Source organism: Rhinopithecus bieti, unplaced genomic scaffold (assembly GCF_001698545.2).
Source record: "Rhinopithecus bieti isolate Rb0 unplaced genomic scaffold, ASM169854v2 scaffold_81617, whole genome shotgun sequence".
Lineage (NCBI taxonomy): Eukaryota > Metazoa > Chordata > Mammalia > Primates > Cercopithecidae > Rhinopithecus > Rhinopithecus bieti.
In genome coordinates this window covers 313,222-336,520 of record NW_016841754.1, presented here as the reverse complement: position 1 = coordinate 336,520, position 23,299 = coordinate 313,222, and the positions used below count along the sequence as shown (strand labels likewise).

The 23,299-nt window shown below is 40.1% G+C and overlaps 1 protein-coding gene across 2 annotated transcripts in view; it reads left to right on the top strand.

Moving 5' to 3' along the window:
* The window catches only part of FMNL2 (formin like 2), a 323,435-nt gene that overhangs the window by 193,567 nt on the left and 106,569 nt on the right, over positions 1-23,299 (top strand). For both annotated transcript variants that reach the window (XM_017866074.1, XM_017866073.1), the window contains exon 3: positions 18,374-18,454. In XM_017866074.1, the coding sequence (XP_017721563.1) occupies positions 18,374-18,454 (81 nt within the window). The remainder of the gene's footprint in view (positions 1-18,373; positions 18,455-23,299) is intronic.

The following is a 23,299-nucleotide window of genomic DNA, read 5'->3' as shown; positions in this document are numbered from 1 at the left end:
CTCGACTCACAAGCTTTTGTTGCCTGTTATCCCAGGGATCTGGAAACAAGCCCTTGAAGCAAAAATTATAGTAGGTAAGGGTTTCTCACCAAGGTTTTGTATGTGGCTGCTCAAGTAATTTAGGGAGTGCCTATAGAGCTTACAGGTTGTGGGTTCATAACTGTGCCTCTGCTGGATGATCAAGTGGAAGTGGTTAGTCAAAGATTTCAGGACATTGGAGATGACTAATGCGATGGGTGTAGATCCCACCAACATATAATCCAGTCCGGAAGCTGTTAGAGGTGCCATCCCTAAGCTGGGTTATAAAACCTTCCTTCAGTGTTTGCTGGTGCTGAGGGTGTGATTGGTTATTTTCTGTGGTGATTTGGCATGGGTGGACCTTGCCTTCTGATGGCTGGCTGTTGCTTGGCATAGTATCCTTGGGGAAGGGACCAAGGGAAGGGTGAGACATGGAAAATCTCCCCTTTCTTTACTTGTATAAAGTGATGGGAAGAAGCAGATTAAAAAACAAAACAAAAGATGAGCGTGAAGAGGTAGTAGGAAATTGTAGCCACTTAGACTCAGTTTCCTGTGATAAGCATTTCAGGGAGGTCAGACTGCATCTCTCCAGGCTTGGCATGGGTCCTGATCTAGGGAAGGCGAAGCCAGAGCTGAGTCAGGCCAGTGGCGCTAAGAAATCTCATTACTCCTGTTGTGAGAGGTGATCTCTTGTCTTTTTCAACACAGCTGACCCATACCATGTACATGTATTTAATCATTAAGAATATAATTATTTTTTAAACCCTTTACTTGTGGTGTAATACTATTTCTTTAAAAAAGAAAAGCAGGTTTCTTACTGGAGAACTTGCCTCAATATTTAAGCCAGTTTGCCATTGGAATTAAATTTCCTAAAAAATTAAAGAGCAAATATATCTCCATGGTTTTAGTGTTGGTTATTATTATTATTTTTTAATGTTCATGTTTTGTGAGCCAGTTAAAGCTCTTCCCTGCCTAATAAGCAAATACTACAGAATCCTGATAAATTATTTCCCGTGGGCCATTCCAGGTAAAGAGGGCTTGTCCTTGGAGCACCAGGGGTAATAAATGCATAGTGACAGTGGTGGCATTTTTATAGCCTACTTCGGTGTTGGTGGCTGCTATGTTAGAGTCATTTGAGCAAGCGTAGGAAGAGCAGAGACAGTGGTGAAGAAACTGAAGGAAAAGATGGTGATGCCAGCAATAACCTTTCCGTGCCCCTTTTCCTCCTTTTTGCTCCTAGACTTCAGACGTAGTCTGCCTTTTAGCCCCTATTTCCCAAGTTGCAGGCTTTGATTATACATTTAGCTACGCTCACTCCTTTCTGGCTTCTCACTTCCAGTTGCTGGGCTAGCAGACAGCCACTTCTCCTTCTCCTTCTCCTCCCTTCCTTCTATCCTCTGACTAACTGACATGTTTACTATACTTAATATGTTAAATTGGTTATATTTTTACCATGTTTCCATAATTCTGTGGTATGTTTAAATGCTGTTTTAAAATTATTAGTTTTTTATGATCTGTTTAATTCTTTTCAAATTTTGTCTTTTGACCCTTAGTTTTCTCTTACCATTTTGGTATCTGATCTTCCCCCTCTATACATTCATTCTTTTGGTTGTGCATAGTCAGATTTTTTGTTTGATATTTGTTTTTTTTTAAAAAATCAGTATGCACCTTATAAAAATTTTCTCTTGTATTCAAATAAGGTCATCACAATTAAAATGAATAGTAATTTCTTAGTATCTCCTTATTTGTTCTCAATTTCCTTGATACACTGCAATAAAACCCTGAAGCTCCTTAGCTGAAGCTCTTGTCAAGTGCTTCCACTTATGGAAAGAGAGAAGTCCTATATATCACTGCGACTCATTTCTTGGTACAGACCGCTCGTGCTGGCCATGTTGTGGTTTTGGGGCTTTCGCCATTTTCCTCGCGCAGTTTAGAGCTTCTTAGCAGCAGTGGTACTCAATGGATAAATGCCTCGGTTTGGGGTGTACGAGATCCTGGATGAATTTAAGACTTTTAGGATCATTTACTATCGGAGCGGTTGTTAGAGACCATACTTATCCCAAGCCACTGACTACTTTTTCTGTTGAAAAAGTTCCACCATGCTCCGTCCAGACAGCATGTGAGCGAGCCTGTGGAGTGAGAGTGCAGTCCCTTCGCTTTCTATATCTAGTTCCCCAAGCCCTTATTTCTATAGATGATTGAAACTGAGGTCATAGAGCGTACCGACTAGCAATGCCTATTGGTCCACCCAGATAGTCAAACCGAGAAATCTATTTCCAACTACTCACAAGCTTTTCATTTGTTGCCTGTTATCCCAGGGATCTGGAAACAAGCGCTTGAAGCAAAAATTATAGTAGGTAAGGGTTTCTCACCAAGGTTTTGTATGTGGCTGCTCAAGTGATTTAGGGAGTGTCTTAGCTCCTGAATTTCCTGTTACCTAGAAGTTAGATTTAAAGGCATTACAGATTGATGTTGAACATCTTTGTCAAGAATATCATAGAAAAATAATGTCTGCTTGTCCCATCATTAAATAAGTTTGGCCAATGACAAGTTGATGGCCCCATTGTGTAACTGTGTTTTCCCCTTATGTTGGAGAGAATTCTGTTTGGTGTTACTCTGACACCATATATACGTCCAGTTACCTATCAACCTTGTACCTAATGGGTTTGAAACCAATTGACAATCTTTTGCTGAATCAGTTTCATTACAAATTGGAAAAAGATGATTTTCTAATCTCTCTTTCCTTCTATTAATACATTAAGCTAGTAACTAGAGCTTTTCAACTGGGTCTTGGTTTATCCTGGAATGTAATTATTCCTGGAATTTTTCCCCTCAATTGCCATTTTTTAAAGTAGAATTTGGATTAATAGATACCACAAAAGATGACCAGTGGGTTTTCTCTGGTCTCCTTTTTTGAGTATCACTATGAACTCATGAATTTTCATGGATTCAATCATGTTTCAATCAATGTGATATTATTTTTGAGGCTCATATGATCACTTCTTTGATCTGTGGGAATCCCTTGGTGCTGGTTCTTGTGTCCTTTTCACACGACCCTATTAATCCTTGAGAGCTTGTTTTATGGTATGAAACGTATCTTCTTTGTATCTTGTATCTTCTTTGCCCAGGCCTAGGATAAGTCATTTCTCCGATGATCCCTTTTCTTTTTAGAGGGAGATAGTATTAGAGATGAGCAAGTGTGTGCAAAATGTTTTCATAGCTGCTGAGTGACTTTGCTTCTTAATGTAAGTTTTTAGACCTTAAAAATACACGTCCAAAAATTATGAATTCAATATTTTCAAATCAATTTTCATTAATTTGCTTAATCTCTTTGATTTTATAGTTACCTTTCTTTTACAATGAAATGTTTGATTCCTAACAGTAATATAATTATTTACCTTTTCTGTCATATAAAACTTTCAAAACAATACGAGTATCATTACTACCTAAAACATTACTAACTAAATTACTGACTGTAGTATAAGGTTTTTTGTAGCTTTCTGTGCACCAAACGATAGGGTAACGAATAGATACTATCTTAGTGTCCTATGGCTGCCATAACAAATTACTGCACATTTGGTGGCTTACAATAACAAAAGTGTGTTCTCTCACAGACCTGGAGACCAGAAGTCTGAAATCAGGCGGTTTACGGGGCCTTGTTCCCTCCCAAGGCCCTAAAGGAGATTCCTTCCTTTCCTCTCCTTCCTTCTGGTGACTGGGCATTCTTTGGCTTGTGTCTGTGTAAATCCAATCTCTGCCTCCATCCTTACCTGGCCTTCTCTTCTCTCTGTCTTCTCTTGTCTTTTATAAGAACAGTTACTGGATTTAGGGCCTACATGGATAATCTGGGATGATCACATCTTGAGATCCTTAAAACCTCATGACATCTGCAAATACCCTTTTTCCACAAGTGGTTATTATACTCACTGGTGGTTGGGGGAGGAGGTTAGGACATGGCCATATCTTTTGGGGGTCACCGTTCAACCCACTACAAACACTAAGATATATAATGATTCACATAGTAGATTTTAATTTACATAATCAGGTTAGATATTGTTGGTCATTGGGGGTCAAATTCTACACAATCAGGGACCCAGGTGAGGCTATTTTCAACACACAGCTTCCGCTTCACCCTGGGAATCATCTCTTTCCAAACAAAGGGAGAAAGAACATGCAGGTGCACACCTGGGAAGTCTCTGGGACAGGCCTGGAATTGGCACACATCACCTACACTCTTATTTTGTTGACAAGGACCTGCAAAAAAGGATGAGAAATGGAGACTAGCTGAGCACCCAGAGGGAGAAGAAAATGTTTACTAAACAGCGACTGCTAGTCTCTGCCACGATTACCGATTTTGATAGTCTTACGGTTCATTTGTTTTAGGTTGTATTCAGTATTAAAACTTGCCCTTATGTATTCATTAATTTATTCATTGACTAGGCATTTAGTTGTCTAGGCGAGGGAAAGGAAAGAGTGAGGTGAGACATGGAGTGTGGGTCTGAGTTTTCCTTAGAAGTGAGGGAAAAGACTCCAAATGGTTGGTAGTACCAATTTGTTTGTCCCAAGTTCCAGCGATGCACCAGACAAGAATTGATTGTGGGATGTGGTTATTTTTGCCACACCTCAGAAAATAAAAGGGGTATTTTGTGTCTGCTATCTTCTGCTTGAGTTTTTGAAGGGACTGTTCGTTTTCTTACGCTCTCCAAACCTGAGGAAAGGCACTGAGTTAATTGATGTTGAAAAGAAGTCAGGTTTCTTTTCATTTCCTTCCTAAAAGCAGTTTCCTTTCCGTTAAGACTCACTCCACGTCTCTGATTCTTTGATTCTGAAACACTGGAAAGCAATCAAATAGCAGATGCCAACTCTTTGTATGTTGAGCTCTTGGAGTTTTGGAAAGTTGGGTCTGAACCTAGAAGTGAATTTACATTACATCTTTCCTCCTCTTGGCCTATAGCTTTCATAGTGGAGAGAAAAGTGCTGGCCTACACCCTACAGAGACTGAAGTAGGGGGAGAGACAAAGGGAGAAAGGTAGTAAAAAGAGGAGAGGAAACAATTATTGTTTTAAAACCGTCCTTTTTGGTTGCTTGATAGAAATACTCTGTCAGAAATGCTGTTTGGTATTCGTTGTCAGAGCTGGACATCGAGGGCTTAGTCTCGTTTGAAATGTGTAGGCTTTAGAAGGAGCAAGATAAGTGGGGGGAAAAAAAGAAAAGAAACTTTTAGGTTGTATTTTGCCAAAATGTATATCACAGTGCCTGCCTTCCTGCCTGGTAATACAAATGGAATTATAGATCCTCCACTCCCACCCCACCTTTTAAAAACGACTTAATTGCCTGAGCTGGCTTAGACTAAGTGGTTGTCTTGTTTGAAGCAAAGTTTATCATATGAATGACTTTTATAAACTTGGGGACACTGAGGTTGATCTTTGACACTATCTTTTAGAAAATCATTGCTAAGCAAATTAAAATGATTTATTAAGGCAGGTTAGCTAAGAATTTCTACCAAGTGATACAGATACTATTTTATTTCATTTTTAACAGTTGGCCATTTGACTCATCATCTTTGCTTGTGGAAGGCTGCTGTTGCTCACCTTTCACACACACACACACACCCCCCCACACACATAAAGTCAAATGACTTTCTAGAAGTTGTACAGCAAGTGCTTGAGCTGAAACTAAAACTGAAGTCTACTGATGCCTGATTCTGGAAAATTTTATGTTTAAAAAAGTTTTTTGAGAAAACCACCATACAATTGTAGCCTCTTCACCGTCAAGCAATTAAATGATTAACTTCACCTTGTGAAGAGTGATGTGCTAGATGCTATGACCATCATGCTTCAGAAAATATTATGCCGAATGTTTCAAAACAAGGTTGAAAAAAGATTAAGACATACACTTAAAAGCAAACTGTAAAAGACTAAATATAGGCCGGGCGCGGTGGCTCAAGCCTGTAATCCCAGCACTTTGGGAGGCCGAGACGGGTGGATCACGAGGTCAGGAGATCGAGACCATCCTGGCCAACACGGTGAAACCCCGTCTCTACTAAAATACAAAAAACTAGCCGGGCGAGGTGGCGGGCGCCTGTAGTCCCAGCTACTCAGGAGGCTGAGGCAGGAGAATGGCATGAACCCAGGAGGCGGAGCTTGCAGTGAGCTGAGATTGGCCACTGCACTCCAGCCCGGGCCACAGAGCGAGACTCTGTCTCAAAAAAAAAAAAAAAAAAAAAAGACTAAATATATAATGGAACACCCTCAGCCCAGATACATACTCTTTCCTGGTTGCCTGCAGTGTTCTTGATGAACTTTCAAGGAAAGAAAGAGTTTAAAAGAAGTCATTTTCTAAAGTCATTGGGGAAATTGAGGTGTTTACAGTCTTTATCCCTGCTGCAGTAGTAAAACATTTGTTTAGGTAGCAGAAATACAAGGTAAATTGGTTTAAATTTCTAATGATACTGTAAGTATTTGGTAGTACGGGAAGATAGGAGGAAAACTAATTAGAAATATGGTTTGGGTTTTGTAAGAAACAGCTATACATAGGGCAAAGACTGTGTATAACCTCCACAAACATGGTGGATACTAGCTGTGGATGAGTCCAAGGCTTGTAGCAGCACCTTCAGGTACTAGAAATATCATTATACAGATGTTTCTTACCCGTAAAACCTCTGTTGGTTCTCTTCACAATCAGTTTGACCACAGCCACTCAGTTATTGATATATGTACCCATATTTTCTGTTAGAGTATAACTTCAAGTCAGTCTAAAACCCTAGAAGATGAACACATCTAGCAGGTTAGGTGTGTGCTTATATATCTTTGTCCTCATCAGTGACCCATTTAGAGGGACCTTCTATGCCTATCCTTAGATCCTATTTGAAAGCTTGGCTTAGTAACTGATTTTGACCATGTGGGTCAAAGATTGAAACTATTGTTTGCTTAATCATGGGATCTGAAGATGAAAAGAAAGAATGTGGGGTTTATTAGAAGGGGTGTTTGTGTTTATTATGCTAAATGTAAAATTAAGATGTAAGATCTTTTTTTTCCTGTTGAAACAGAGTCTTGCTCTGTCACCCAGGCTGGAGTGCGGTGCTGCGATGTCTGCTTATTGCAACCTCCCCCTCCTGGGTTCAAGTGATCCTCCTGCCTCAGCTTCCCAAGTAGCTGGGACTACAGGCGCCCAATACCACGCCCAGCTAATTTTTGTAGTTTTAGTAGAGACAGGGTTTTGCCATGTTGGCCAGGCTGGTCTTGAACTCCTGGCCTCAGGTGATCCCAAAGTGCTGGGATTACAGGTGTGAGCCACTGTACCCGACCTAAGATATAAGATCTAAGGGGAAAGCATACAGTGGGATCACTGGAGCCTGGGTTTAAGATGTGGGTCTTCAAGTTTATTAGCATATGTTGCTTTAGTTTTTATGTTTTAGAAGGAGAATATTTATATATCTAGGAGAATGGGATGTGGTTTAGGGGTGGGGTGAGGTACAGAAGTTGGATCAAGGTAGTGAATTAAGCAAATATGAAATGACAGTGAAGTCATATTAATGATTTGAGGTATGGAGGTACATTTGGAGCCTGATTAAAAAACTGTGATGCAATTACCTTAATTTTTTATTCTTTAAATAGAATTATGAATGATATGTTTTTGAAATAGTAAAACTAAGGTTTATAGGATCCCTTAGAGTACTTTATTTCCTGCAAAAGTATTAATTGACAAAGATGAATATTTGGCTTGTGTCTGGTGCATGTCTTTCATTAGGGCGAGGTAAACTTTTTCAAGAGAGTTGTGCTCAGTAACAAGGTAAATAAATATATCTAAAATTACTTTGATAAACTTTTTAATTATTTTTGTTGAGGTCTAATTTATATATAATAATGTTCACCAGTTGTGTTTTCCAAAGTGGCTAGACCATTTTGCATTCTTACCAGCGATGTAATAGAGTCCCTGTTGCTCCAAATCCTATCAACCCTTGGTATTGTCAGTCTTTTAAAATTCTAGCCATTTTTATGGGCATATGGCAGTATCTCACTGTGGTTTTCATTTGCATTTCCCTAATGACTGATGATGTTGAGCATCTTTTTATGTGCCTGTTTGACATTTTATATCTTTGTTGAAGGATCCGCTCTGTTCAAATCTTTTGCCTATTTTAATTTTTTTTTTTTTTTTTTTGAGATGGAGTCTCATTCTCTTGCCCAGACTGGAGTGGAGTGGCATGATCTTGGCTCAAACCTCTGTTTCCTGGGTTCAAGTGATTCTCCTGCCTCAGTCTCCCAAGTAGCCAGGATTACAGGCATGCACCACCATGCCCAGCTAATTTTTGTATTTTTAGTAGAGACAGGGTTTCACCGTGTTGGCCAGACTGGTCTCGAACTCCTGACCTCAAGTGATCCACCTGCCTTGGCCTCCCGAAGAGCTGGGATTACAGGTGTGAGCCACTGTACCTGGCCTCTTTTGCCTATTTTTAAAAAGTGAGTTATTTGTCTTAGCTGTAGAAGTTTTAAACAATATTCTGGATACAAGTCTTTATCAAACAAATACTTCGCAAATATTTCATTAGTTTTTGTCTCACTTTTAGTATTTATAACAGTATCTTCTGAAGAACAAAAGTTTTCTGATGAAATTGAATTTACTTTTTAAGTGGTTCATGCATTTTGTTTCCTAAGAAATTTTTTGTCTACCGTCAGGTCACAGAGATTATCTCATATGTTTTCTTCTGGAAATTTTACAGTTTTGGTCGTTATATTTTAGTGTATAATCTATTTTGATATATGGGATGAGTTAAGGGTGGAGTTACACTTTTTCCTCATCTATCTATCTGTCTATCAATCATCTGTCTATCCATCCATTCATCCATCTATGCTTCTATATTTATCTATCTGCACCTCCAACTGTTTCGCACAATTTATTTAATAGACTGTTCTTGTTTCATGAATTGCCTTGGTATCTTTGAAAACCAATTGGCCATATACATGTGGGTCTATTTTTGTGTTCTCTATTCTGTTCTAGGCATCTATATTTTTATTTTTATGCCAATATGTCTTTGGTTTGATTACTGTCTTGAAATCAGGTAGTGTCAATTCTCCAACTTTTTCTTTTGCTAAATTATTTTGGCTATTCTGGTTCCTTTGCATTTTAATATAAATTTTAGAATCAGTTTGTCAGTTTCTAAGAAAAAGCTTCCAGGATTTTGGCAGAACATGCATTGACTCTGTAGATCAATTTCAGTAGAATTGACCTTTATACAATATTGACTCTTCTGATCTATGAACATGGTATCTCTATTGATTTAGGTGTTTTTAATATCTTGCAGGAATTTTTTGACATTTCTAGTAGTATACAGGTCTTACACATATTTTAAATTTATCTCTAAATATCATGATTTTGGGTGCTATTTTAAGGGATATATTTTTAAAATGTTTCCAATTTTTTGTTCCTAGAGAAATATTGTTTTTGTACAACCTCCCACCACTTCATTTATGCCTTTGTAGAGAGAGATGGTTTATATTATATCATCGTACTTATCAAAACCCAGTTTTATAATTAAACACTATTTTATGGCTTCTGTAATAGAAACAACTGCCTTGGATAAAAGTTGAAGTTGAGTATTCTCAGCTTGGTTCCTGTGTTTAAATCTGTCCCTACATTAAGTAAAAGCAAGTGGTAAGGGTAGGATGATTAAGATCTGATGAATTTCTCTTACTTTCAATTATTCTGTTCACAAGTATACTTTCTTTCCATGTATCAGACACTTCCCACCACTTACTGATTTTAGTGGAAAGTAGCTTCTAGCTCCTCCCATGCTACTTGCTTTAAAGTTTCACTGACAAAACTTACCACCTTAGTAAATATTCCAGTTCAGTTTGATTCAGCTAGCACCTGTTGAAGTTGTGATAATTATACTCACAGTTTGTACATTGTTTGAATTGAGGCCAATGGAGTTTTAGAGAAGCAGTTAATTTAACTGTAGTCAGAAAAGCAATTCTTAAAATTGGAGCTTGTAATTTTAAAAAATTCTTGAGTAATTGAAAATATTAGTGCTCTTGAATTGCCTAATGGTTTCTACAAGAACTTTTAAGGCTTACTTTGTCTGTTTTGTTTTTTTTTTCTGATCAGATTTTGAACTCTGATCTCTCCCAACCCCCTATGTTTTATTTGTATGATACGTGACCATCTCTGGGGACTCTGAAAGATCATCTGTACTTTCTTTTTGTTTGAAAGGCATTCCTAAGTAAGAGGAGTAGGATTAAAGAAACCTACTCAATATTACAGATTAGAAAATGAGTTATAGGATGTTTTGGTCAGGAGAGACTCATTGGACTAGAAGAAATTCTTGCTAGTCTAAATAAAAGAAAGCATTTGGAAAAGTCTCATCAGAGGTTATTTTCAGTCTGAGAGCTGTAATGGAACACTTGGAAAGTTGTCCTCTCCTCTTCAACTAGCAAAATGATTTCATATTCAGAGCTGAAGAATGTTTTGAGGCTCTCCAAGAAACTATGGCTGTGGAATGAATCTGACGTGCTGATTTTTCAAGTCTGGTGCAGAAATAGCCAACTTTAAAAGTTGGGAACGGAGGAAAGAGGTACACAGTATTAATCATGTGTTTTTCACTATTCAAGACTCCTTGTTGTCCATCCTGTATTCCTAACTTATTATTTGACATCCGCTGCCGTTTGTTCCAATTTACCATATAGATCCTTTGTGCAATTTTCATAAACTGGATTACTAGAACTCAGCTAAACCTCTTGAAGTTATTACCACATATCCTGCCTTTCTCTGCTATTGTTCCCATGTTCCTCATCTGGAAAACTCCTCTGTCTCCTGCCTCTTATACCGTCCCAGGATATCTATGCACTGCCTGCCTTCCAAAATTCAATTCAAAAGCCACTTTCTCTGGGGAGGTTCCTTTGATCATCTCAGTTGGGAAGAGCCTCACCTTTCTTTGAACTTTGAGAGGATCACATATGGCTCTTATCATATTCTATTTTGTATTACAACTATGTCTGCTGCGTCTCAGAGATGAGATTTAATGCTTTGCAATTGAGTTTATTTCTTTTTGTGCTTCTTACAGTATCTTCTGTATGTGTTCTGGATAGGTGAAAGAGTAAAAACTCTTTTTTAAAGTTTTCGTGTTAGGGCCTAGAAACAGGAGATCCAAACATGTTAGTAAGATTTAAAATGTTCAGAGGCAGGGGCTTGTTTAGCAAAATATTTTCATCCAATAATAACCACTGGGATCCTTCTAAATAGTAGTCCAGCTGGCACTAGCTTCCTCTGGTAGTCATTATACAAATTAGAATCTCATCTGAACTTGCCTTCTTGGCCATCTATTATAGTCAGTAGGCAGAAACTTAATACTTTTTCATTTTCTGTCAATTGTCCTCTCCTGTCTCACCATCCACAACATGCTCATACGCATACTTTCTGTTGATGGGGACAGTCTGCCAGCTACTCAGAAATTTCAAAATGTTTATTTTGAGGGGACCAAGGAGCATGCATTCTTTTGGGGGCTTTGGTTCTCTCAGTTCTTTGGGAATCTAGGTCTATTTGTGTAAATCGTTTTCTATTTGTATAAATGGTTAGCCCTGGGAGGGCAAGGTGTTAGGGCTTACCTCAGGCCCTCCTGTTTAGGGATGCTGACTGGTCTTGGCAACCCTCTCCCCCTAGCCCACCCCACACCATGCAGGTGCACCGTTCTTGGCCTCTTCCATATTGGATAAATCATTTCTGTCCATATACAATATTATTGCAACATTTCATTCTCGTATTTTCTCCTCCCTGTTACTTGTGTCAGCATTCTCTGTTTTAGAGGGTAGAAACCTTGAGGATATGGATTATGTCTGTCAGCTTAACTTTGAAGAGTACTTAGCACTAAGCTAAATCTTACAAATTAGTACTTACTAATGGCAATAGTGCTGGTTGTAATATTGGCTCATTTAGAGACTGCAGTTTGCCTACTCAGCCTTTGGAAAGGATGCCCAACTACTTCCAGCTTCCAGGAAGAAAAACATTCAAATGTAGTGACATTATGTGAACAAAAACAATGCCCTTTAAATTGTTACTATCTAAAATGAATTATTTTAGGATCAAGATAATAAAACATTAATACTCATGTAATGATGGTGACATCTAATTCATCCCCGAGGATGTTCAAGCAGTTTAGGTAGCTCTGCTGATACACCACTGAAATAGAGCCAATGACTTTGTGGCTATACCACACAGGGAAAGAAACTCAACTGTGTGTGCCCTGAGAGCCATTCATTCCCTGAGATTTCTGTTTTCAGATGTCATGTTATAATTTCTTTCCTTAAGCCTCAGAATATGAAGGTATAAGATAAACTGGAATGGAATTCTTGTTTGATTGTGGAGCTGTGTATCTAAATGTGATTTATGGAGCGAAAATACTTATAACATGCTTGTTCTGAGTCTAGCTCACACCAAATTAACCCGAATTAATTTCTCGTGTAATTGGATAGAGAGGATATAAAAGATCAGAAATGCTTAGCTAGATGAGTGGAATGTCCAATTCCAAACCTTTACACAGAAAGGCTTTCAATGACAAACTCTATTAGATTTAAGTGGAGAAACAGGAGGAGGACATGTAGGGAGAGGAGGAACCAAAGAAACAGTTCAGCTTGTTAGAAAGAACTTAAGTCTGCCTGTCTGTATCTAGTAGAAAAGGCCATCTTGTAGCATCGCCAAGGAATTCTGTTAGCTGTAACTTACCTAATTAAATTACTACACCCCTGTCACAGCCCGTCACTTCATTCTTTTCAGAATGGTCTAGTTTCCCACCTTGGGTTGCAGTAGACTTGGTCATTAAGTGGAGTCCAGTAAATGTTTTGTCTTTTCCTTGTCTGCAAGGCAGCTATGTGTATAGGCAGCCTAACCTTCCAGGTAACCCGTAGGGAAAGAAGAAACTAACGTAAGCCTTAGGGGATTGGGTTAATGGGGAAATGTATGGTTATAAAAGGCATTAGACAGTTTTAGATCTACGAGAGACAGCTGTGGCTCATCAGCAAATGTTCTTTGGCTCTGACATGAGCTTGACTAACTTATGTCTACTGAACCTGCTGGGATACATCCTGTAGAGTGTGCTTATATTCTCTTTGTATACTTTTACACTTTAAAACTTACCCTTAATTTATGACAGAAGTGACTTGTATGTGACATTTTAAAAAAGTTTAATTCTTTGAACATTATCGAAGATCAACTGTGTGTCAAGTATTCTTTTACATACTGGGACTCAATGAAGAATAGAACCTATTTCCACCCTTTAAAAAATGTTTATACAATTAAATTTAAGATGAGCATGCTTATTATAGTGTAGTAAAAAGAACAAGGATCAGAAAGAGTCAGAAAACCTGTGTTTGAACAACAGAAACATTGGAAAAATACATCAGAGATCTTACACACACACACACACACACACACACACACACACACACACACACAGTATATGATTTCAGGTAAGTCATTTAATCTTTGAGCCTCAGTTCCCTCATCTGCAAAATGGAGATAATATCTACTTGCCAGATATAGAAGCTTGAATGAGCTAAGGGATCTAAAGAATATGATAAACTGTAAAGCGTCATTGAAAGATAAGTTAAAAATTGGAGAAACAAAAAGTACTGCCCCACATGAAAAGGTAATTGTAGTTGAAATATCTCACTAAAAAATATTTGAAGAATATATTTGAAGAATCATCTACTGCACGTAGTTGCTAAAGGCAAGGAGTTGTGAATTACGTTACTTCCAAAATAACCAGAGAAGAGGAAGATTAGGATTAAAATTCATTATCTGGAATATTTTGTGTGAGTTTTTTTGTTTGTTTGTTTTTTTGAGATGGAGACTCACTCTGTCGCCCAGGCTGGAGCGCAGTGGCACGACCTCAGCTCACTGCAACCTCTGCCTACCGGGTTCAAGCAACTCTCCTGTCTCAGCCTCCAAAGTAGCTGGGATTACAGGCACACACCACCACGCCTGACTAATTTTTGTATTTTTACTAGAGATGGAGTTTCACCACGTTGGCCAGGCTGGTCTCAAACTCCTGACCTCAGGTGATCCACCTGCCTCAGCCTCCCAAAGTGTTGGGATTACAGGCGTGAGCCACCGCACCTGACTGTATTTTTATAAGTTCTTAAATAAAACTCATATAAAACTTTCGTGAGAACCGCGAAAGAAGGAGAGAGGGAGAAGAGAAGAGAAAACTCAGCCTACATCCAGGGATTCAAATAAAACTGTTACAGAGGAAGAATACAAAGCCCCAGTTGTTTCTGTAAAACTTGGGGTTGCCTGTCTAATATCTAAAGGAACCAGTGTTTGAGTTATAAATTCAGCACCTGATTTGCCAAACCTTTTCTCTCTGTCTTCAACGTGGCCAATGTGAACAACAGAAACATTGGGAAAATACGTAAGAGAATTTCAGCACCTTGCCAAACATATTTATTTTGAAGCACTTCAGATGGATTATAGGCATCCTATTTATGTGAATTAATATATTTTGCCCTCTAAATATTAGAATTTTAGATATTGTATTAAAAGTCGAAACTGCTTTGGTTGGCAGTTTTCCGTTACCCATACTTTTAAAAACTGCTTCATATCCCATGTTATTTTCAGGAGCTAGTTGCCTGCTTGTTCGACATCAATGATGTAAGTACCTTTATTAAGTCACCAACTTGAGTTGCACTGTGTAGAAATGTTATTCTTAGGAACAAAAATATTCTTTAGTCATGATCAACTATCAGCATGAATTGAAAAGGCACCTGAGAAGTCTTGGTGATCTTGCTCTTTTCGATAGTTACCACCCCTCCACTGAGATTCCCAGCTTTTCCGTTCACTTTGATCCTCTTGCAAAAACCATTCAAAATTGGCAGCTTCCATGATTCCATCTTATAGAGGGTGAGTGGAATCAAGAGTGAACTTCAGAACCTTCTTTTTCTGTCCCCCTTCTCCCCATTTGGCACAAGCTTTTTTATGGGTTCCATGGCAGCAGTGGAGGTAGAAAGAAGAGATGGGCAGACGTGCCAAGGCAAATGGCGGCACCCGAGTTTTCTTAGAAGTAGATGCAGTGTGGACCAACTGTGTTTTAAAGCATGAGGCTTCCTTATTTTCTCTTTCTTGGAAATATGTCAGTAAGCTGCTCAAACAAGTGAAAAATATGTGGAATACAGCAACAAATACTAAATAAGCATATGTGAAAAAGTGTGAGTTTATTACATGTAGACCTTGTTCATAATTTAAAGTCCTAAGGAAATATAGTCCAGTCAACAGGACCAGCAAATGTGTGTATTTGAGTAAGCCTCTGAGTCGCCACAGTCCCAAGTAGGAAATGAAGAAAAGCTGCCTTTACTGACCGTCAAAGATAGGGCTCACTAAATGAGTGAATGCTAATGTGTTACATGTGCTACTCCACCAAATTTTATTATTGTAAAAATAAAATTGAGCCCAGGAGTTCGATACCAGCCTGGGCAACATGGTGAGATGTTGTCTTTAGAAAATTAGCCGGGCGTGGTGGCCTGCACCTATAGATCCAACTTCTTAGGAGGCAGAAGTGGGAGGATTGCTTGAACCTGGGAAGTCGAGGCTGCAGTGAGCTGTGATTGTGCCACTGCATTCCAGCCTGGGTGACAGAGTGAGGTTCTGTCTCAAATAAATTTTTTTGAATAATTGGAATTATATTATTTAAAAGGGTGATATTTATTTATATTCTGATATCTGTCTGGCATCAGCTGTTGTCATACATGAGGTTGGAAATAATGACTGGCTTCTAGATAGCTCATCAGTTCATTTTTCTGAGCTTTTGTGATTATTTTAGCCCTCAGCTGGACTACTGCTAAATCCCCATGGCAATAGGATCCCCTCTGATTCCTTGGTGAAGTGATGGTGATTTTAAAAAAGGAATTTATACACAGACACAGTGGTGGCACTCGAGATGTTGAATAGTTGTGAATTACTTAGAAATTGCTCTCAAGATAGAATATTTGGAGGAATCATTAGAAAAAGTATGCTGCTCTTTTTTTTTTTGAGACGGAGTCTCGCTCTGTCACCCAGGCTGGAGTGCAGTGGCCGGATCTCAACTCACTGCAAGCTCTGCTTCCTGGGTTTATGCCATTCTCCTGCCTCAGCCTCCCGAGTAGCTGGGACTACAGACGCCCACCACCTCGCCCAGCTAGTTTTTTGTATTTTTTTAGTAGAGATGGGGTTTCACCGTGTTCGCCAGGATGGTCTCGATCTCCTGACCTTGTGATCCACCCGTCTCGGCCTCCCAAAGTGCTGGGATTACAGGCTTGAGCCACCGAGCCCGGCCACTGCTCTTTTTTTTTTTTTTTTTTTAAACACTTTTTTTGGGAAAAAGTTCAAAAACTAAAAAATTTTTCCTGTTTTTTTTTAAAAAAAGGGAAAATATTAATAGGTGTCCTACTACAAACCATTTCCCCTATTTTCAAGGATAAACAACAAATATAGATTTTAAATAATAAGATTATCTTTTCAGTATTATTACAGTGACCTTTAGCATTTTGAAATCTACAAGCAAGCAAGGCTTCAGTGGACCATGCAGAATGTTCTGGTTCCCTGTGTTGGAGAAGTACAAGCTTCTGTGGGATAAACAAATGCATGCACATGCTGGCCACTTGTCAGAGTGAAATACCAAAAAATTCCATTGTGGAGTAAGCGATAATCAGATTATAAAGAATTAAAGTAAGAAAATACCTTTTGGGGTTGTAGGTAGAAAAGAACATGATAAAGATTATCCTCATATCTTTTTTTCTTATCTTTTTCTTTCTTTCTTTTTTTTTTTTTAGACAGGGTCGTGCTCTGTTACCCAGGTTGGAGTGCAGTGGCACAACCAGGGCTCACTGCAGCCTTGACCTCCTGGGCTCAGGTGATTCTCCCACCTCAGCCTCCTGGATAGCTGGGACTACAGGCATGTACCACCATACCCAGCTAATTTTTTGTATTTTTGGTAGAGAGGGGGTTTCACGATGTTACGCAGGCTTGTCCTCATTTCTTGATGAATCTGTTTTTTCCTTTAGAGCTGATTTAAACTTTTTTTGTGAGAAATACAGCATCTATATAGAAAATGTAGTTAAGCCCGAGAACCAGCATCATAAGTAGTATAAAGCCAGCATCTTTGTAACTGCTACTCAGATCAAGAAATAGAACTGCTGGCCTCTTACGAATGTGCCATATTTCCCCTTTTTGATTACTACTTTCCCCACTTCAGTCTTCCAACCATGACTTTCAGGCTGATCATCTCCAAGTATACATATATACACACAATATAAAACCATATATCTATATGTATAGTGTTACCACTTGAGTATGTATCTGTAACCATTAAAGTTTAATGTTGCCTATTTTATAAGTGTGAAGAAATGAAATCAGGTGTTCTTCTTGGCTCACCATCAGGTTTGTGAGATCCATTCATAGGAGCATGCAGTACATGGCTTGTTTTCATTGTAATCTAGTATACCATTGTATGAATGTAAATATAAGTACTTGTTCATTTTATGGTTTGTGGACATGTGGCTTCTACCCAGGTTTTTACTGTTGCCTGTTCTGCTTTGGACATGAGGGTCTATAAAACCTGAAACACATGGTGTGAATTTTTCAAAGAATGGTTCCTCTTTTGGCAGTATTAGCATAAAACATGTTAGAAATGTTGATTCTTGGGCCCCACCTCTGACCTACATTCAGATATCACCTTGGACGGTGTATTATGTATGTTCATGCTTATTCCAGTGACTGCCTTTGCTCAGGATACTTTTGGATCTTCCAGGTTGGAATCCATTCATGATGGCACACACATGTGTATCCACGCAAACCCACACTCCCCCATTCCAGTTATTTAGCAATTGACTCATTGCTCATATTTGAAAAAAATTAGCTTTATCAGTTTGGTCAAATGTTTTGTTATTTTCAAAGATAAAATAAATATCCAAAAGAGAAAGATTTGCCAACATTGAAGATATTCAAGAGAATACGCAAAAGATTGAAGACCTGCTGAAGGAGGAGCTGAAACAGGTTGGGCAAAGCACCGTTCCTAGAACGGAAGCTGCAGGGCCCTGTGGAGAAAGCAGTACTGACTCTGGAGTTGAGCAGATGTAGGTTCAAACCCACATGTATCTGTGACCAGCAGTGTCATCAAACAGAGTTCTGCATCTCTCTGAGCCTCAGTTTTCCTCCTATGCAAAGAGGGGATCACATCTATTACCAAGATGCAAAACAATTAGTACATAATGACTGCTCACAGGGCCACATTTATACTGTGGATGCATTTTGGTCATATTTTGGTAACATACTCTGATGTGGCTGTGTCATGGCTTCATACCTTTCATACTTTTGACTTTTGTGCTTTCTGCAGGAACGATTCCAGGTAAAGAATCCTCCCCATACATACATTCAAAAGCTCAAAGGCTATCTGGATCCAGCTGTAACCAGGAAGGTAAGATGGATTTGTTTACACTCTTTGTTGTTGCTTCTTTATTAGCGAGCAGAATCCTCCTGCATTGGAAGAGACCTTCCTTCCTCTGCATTAGAGCCTCTGCCAGAGCCTCCACAAAAAACAACCTTGGGAGACCAACAACGTAAGAAGACAAAGGAAAAAAAACACCCTTCTCACTTGAAGATGTGTATAAAAGTTCTTTCCTGACATGAGAGTCACATACCTCTGATGGTTATTGAGTCACTGTTATTTCCAATTACACAGGGCAGTAAGTGCAGTCCAGAGGTGTTTAGGCCCCTACAAGAGCAGGCTTTGCAAAGGGAATACTTGCCTTTCAGTTTTTTATGCCTTGGTGCATTTCCAGAGACCTTGAAAAAATCACTGGGCCTTTGTCATCCCAGCTGTGCACTCACATCCTGTGTTGATGATTTTAGCAGCTCCCCTCCTATCCACCCCAACCCCTGCCCCTGGCCTGAGAAGGTAAGCAGAGAATAGTTGATTCCATTCTCAACAGACTCTCTCCTTTTACAAACAAGCCGTGCTTTGTGCAGCCACACAATTGGTTTAAACTGATGCCTTGTGGTAAAGCATGTAGCCTGGTACGGCCCTGCGGGCCTGAATCAGTCCTGGGATGTCTCAGGGCAGAGCTGTCCTTGCTCAAGATGGGTGGAGGGGTGCTTTACCAGATAGCGCTTGTTTTTCTGTTGACCTTCTACAACTCTTGCTTTCAATGCTCCAGCGAAAATATCTCAGGCTGATTCTCTCTGTTGTTTCAATGTGAGATTTATGAGAAAAGAACGGTATACTTTACCTAGTTAGCCACTATTTCCAGGGCTCTTGATGCTTGTATTAAAAAAAATTTTTTTTTCTTTATCTTCTACTCTAACTCTTCCTCCTCTCACCCCCTATCCCCACCCCAATAAAAAAAAGTCCAGCAAAGGAGAACAGCTATTATTTCCTTTTGGAAGTTTCCTGGGCCTTTCTCTTACGGTTAATATGTAGACAAGGGAAATAAAATCTAGTAGGATGATGACAGTGGATGTGCAGAACTTCATTGCTGGCCTGTATGTCATATGTGATTTGAATGTGACCACAACCTTGAATCCAGGAACGTACCTGTCAAAAAATCATTGATACTCTCCCTCACCCTCTAAAAATGTGGCAAACACATATCTTTTTTTTTTTTTTTTTTTTTTTGAGAAGACGGAGTCTCCCGCTCTATCGCCCAGGCTGGAGTGCAGTGCCGGATCATCAGCTCACTGCAAGCTCCGCCTCCCGGGTTTACGCCGTTCTCCTGCCTCAGCCTCCCCAAGTAGCTTGGGACTAACAGCCAGCCCGTCACCTCGCCGTAGTTTTTGTAATTTTTGAGAAAGAGATTGGGGTTTCATGGTGTTAGCCAGGATGGTCTTGATCTCCTGACCTCAGTGATTCCACCGTCTCGGCCTCCCAAAAGCTGGGATTCAAAGGCCTTGAGCCACCGCGCCCGGCCCATGGAACACACATTTCTTTTCAAAAGATCTGTTGTCAGGTCCTACAAATGAAACCGTTGCTCAGTTCTTGTTAATTTTTCTCATTCCTCCTTTTCCCTAAGAACGTGGCAGTCTTAATGTCATCAGTTTAAAGAGGTCTGTAAAGGAAGATACACCCAGGCCGGGCACGGTAGCTCACGCCTATAATCCCAGCACTTTGGGAGGCCGAGGTGGATGGATCACCTGAGGTCAGGAGTTCAAGACCAGCCTGACCAACATGGTGAAACCCCATCTCTACTAAAACTACAAAAATGAGCTGGGCATGGTGGTAGGTACCTGTAATCCCAGCTACTCAGGAGGCTGAGGCAGGAGAATCCCTTGAACCCGGGAGGCGGAGGTTGCAGTGAGTCGAGATTGTGCATTGCACTCCAGCCTGGGCAAAAAGAACAAAAAACTGCGTTTCAAAAAGAAAATAAATAAATAAAGACACAGTCATGTACACAAAACACATTCCCAGACGGGTGTTTTTCTGCACTATTTCTTTGCAAAGGGACAGGAAGATCCCATTTTAGAATTGATTTCTAAATGTTTTCTGAAATCCCCAGACTTGTAACCTTCAGGCTAGATGGCTCAGACCTCAGCATTGAGCCCTAATGCTTACCCTGAGCTGAGTGTGGCAGAGATGCTGATATTTATACAGAAGACGGAGACCTGAGACCTTTCCTCATGTAGAATTCATCCTACCTCCAAAAGATTCCTTCCACATGTTTCCAGTTCTAAATAGAAAGGAAAAAATATGCACACTCCTAGAGAGTGCTGCTTAGGCCCCCATTTCCATACCCCATGTGGAGGAAGATGCTTAGAAGGATGAGGTGGGCTTCCTCCTGGCACAGTTCCAGTTTTCCATTAGATCAGCTGTTTTTGGGTTTAGGCAAAGAGAACAAAGTGAAGCAAAACAACAAATAAGCTTCCCAGAAAATGTTTGCTTCCTCACAAATAATAAACTGGAGCAGGACAAGAGATGTCTGTTTGGGCCTTCATTCCCGACATTTCTGCCCTGGCCCATGTGCGTTCACCTGAATAGCCATGTTTGGTCTGTGCCTCATCTTTCAAGATCAGTCATTCAGCTCAGAAAAAATAAAATGGATGGTGGATTAACCACCCCTGCTTTAATTCTGTCAGGAGCTGGCAGGAGGAAATGATCTGTTCTACACAACATAATTGTAATGCTTAGAGCCTGGAAAAAAAAGGAGATTTGTTGAAATAAGACATGGCTTGTAGTTAAAATGAGCTTAAAATTCTCAGCTGTATTATGGTGGGGAGAAAAGATTTCAAATCGGGCTTTAAATTTCAGCCAGACAGTCTAGGCTGGGCAGTTTTCCTTTAACTGTGTCTGGAGTCCTCGAATACTTGATTCGTTAATCTTTTGTGCAAATTGAGTAGAAGATACTTAATTTGCTTTTTAAAAAAAATTTTTTTAAACATTTTCTATTTAGATTATCTTCTAAATAGTTGTAAATGAAACCTCTAGGGCAGGAAAGGAAGAGCCTAAATTAGATATCTCTATGAACAGAACTCTTCAAACCAGCCTCCTTATTTAATACCAGGAAGTGATTAGTCTGTGTTTAAAGGAGTCTGGTCCCTTGCTGGCGCTGCAGTTGTGAGATGAAACCTATTGTAGGGCTCAACCTGGGCTCAGCTGCCTCTGTGGGCTCATCCCAGGCCTCCTTTGATGGGGAGGGAAGCGAGAATAGTACAGACCGCTCACAGATCCTCTCTGGCTTCCCAACGGCACATAATTTCTCTTCAGTTTAAAGCATTCTGGACACATTTTAGAAGTGCAAAGTGTTAGCACTCATTGTGTACATATTAGAGAAGTGGACTCCAAGACTTCTTGTGGCCTAGAATCTAACCAAAAATTGAGCCGTTCCTAAGATAATGTAATACAGGAGTAAAGTCAGTTTAGTTTACCTCTGTTATCAGGCAGTTGCAGAAGGGTAGTGCCTAGGTAGCATAGTCAGTGCCCAAAAATGCTAGCGCTGCTGCTGTTATTATTACCTCATCATGTTTTGATATAGTTGCCTGGTTTCGATACATAGCTCTTAGCCCTTCAGCAGACCTTCTTTTATACTCTGCTATATCCTCAGTGCTACACTGGGTGCCCTTGTGCCTGATGGCATATGTAAGGGATGACCTTGCCGCGAGGAAGCAGAAGGCAGCATTAGGGGCTGGGTGTTAGTTAGTTCCTTTGTATTGCTATAAAGAAATACTTAAGGCTGGGTAATTTATGAAGAAAACAGGTTTATTTTGGCTTACAGTTCTTTAGGCTGTATAGGAAGTGTGGTGCTGGCATTTGCTTCTAGTGAGGGCCTCAGGGGGTTTACAATTATGGCAGAAGGCTAAGGGGGAGCAGGCGTGTCACATGGTGAGCAAGAGGGAGGAGGTACCAGCCTCTCTTAAACAACCAGATCTCACAGGAACTCTTCGGAGTAAGAAGCCACTTATTATCGCGAGGACAGCACCAAGCAGTTCAAGCGCTATCTGCCCCCGTGACCCGAATACCTCCCACTAGGCCCACCTCCAACATTGGAGGTCCTATTTCAATGTGGGATTTGAAAGGGACAAATATCCAAAGCATATCAGGGGCCCAGCAGAAGCAAAGGCTGCAGGGAATGAGTCAGAAGTGCGCACAACACAGAGCTTGGAAGGCTGAGTTATTTTCTGACAACCACCTGTGCAGGCAGCTCAAGACTTAGGACTCTGACATGGGAGTGGCCACTTTGGAACAGCCAGCACATCTGGAAATGGTTGCCTTAGCTGTGTGACCAGAGACCCTAGAATTTTTTGTCTCCTTTCTCTTGCCTTCTCTATAGACATAGCAGACTGCCTGCTCCATCCTACTGACTCTCCTCTACTCTATTCCTAATTTTTAGCTCCAAGGAAGAGTTCAAAGAGCAAGACACCTTTAGCTGCCCATCCTGCACTACTTGCCCCCATTCTTTTTTTTTTTTTTTTTTTTTTTTTTTTGAGATGGAGTCTTGCTCTGTCACCCGGGCTGGAGTGCAGCGGCACGATTTCGGCTCACTGCAACCTCCTCCTCCCAGGTGCAAGCAATTTTCGTGCCTCAGCTTCCCGAGTAGCTGGGATTACAGGCATGTGCTACCATGCCTGGCTAATTTTGTATTTTTTTTCTTTTTTTTTTTGAGACGGAGTCTCGCTGTGTCACCCAGGCTGGAGTGCAGTGGCCGGATCTCAGCTCACTGCAAGCTCCGCCTCCCGGGTTTACGTCATTCTCCTGCCTCAGCCTTCCGAGCAGCTGGGACTACAGGCACCCGCCACCACGCCCGGCTAATTTTTTTGTATTTTTAGTAGAGAC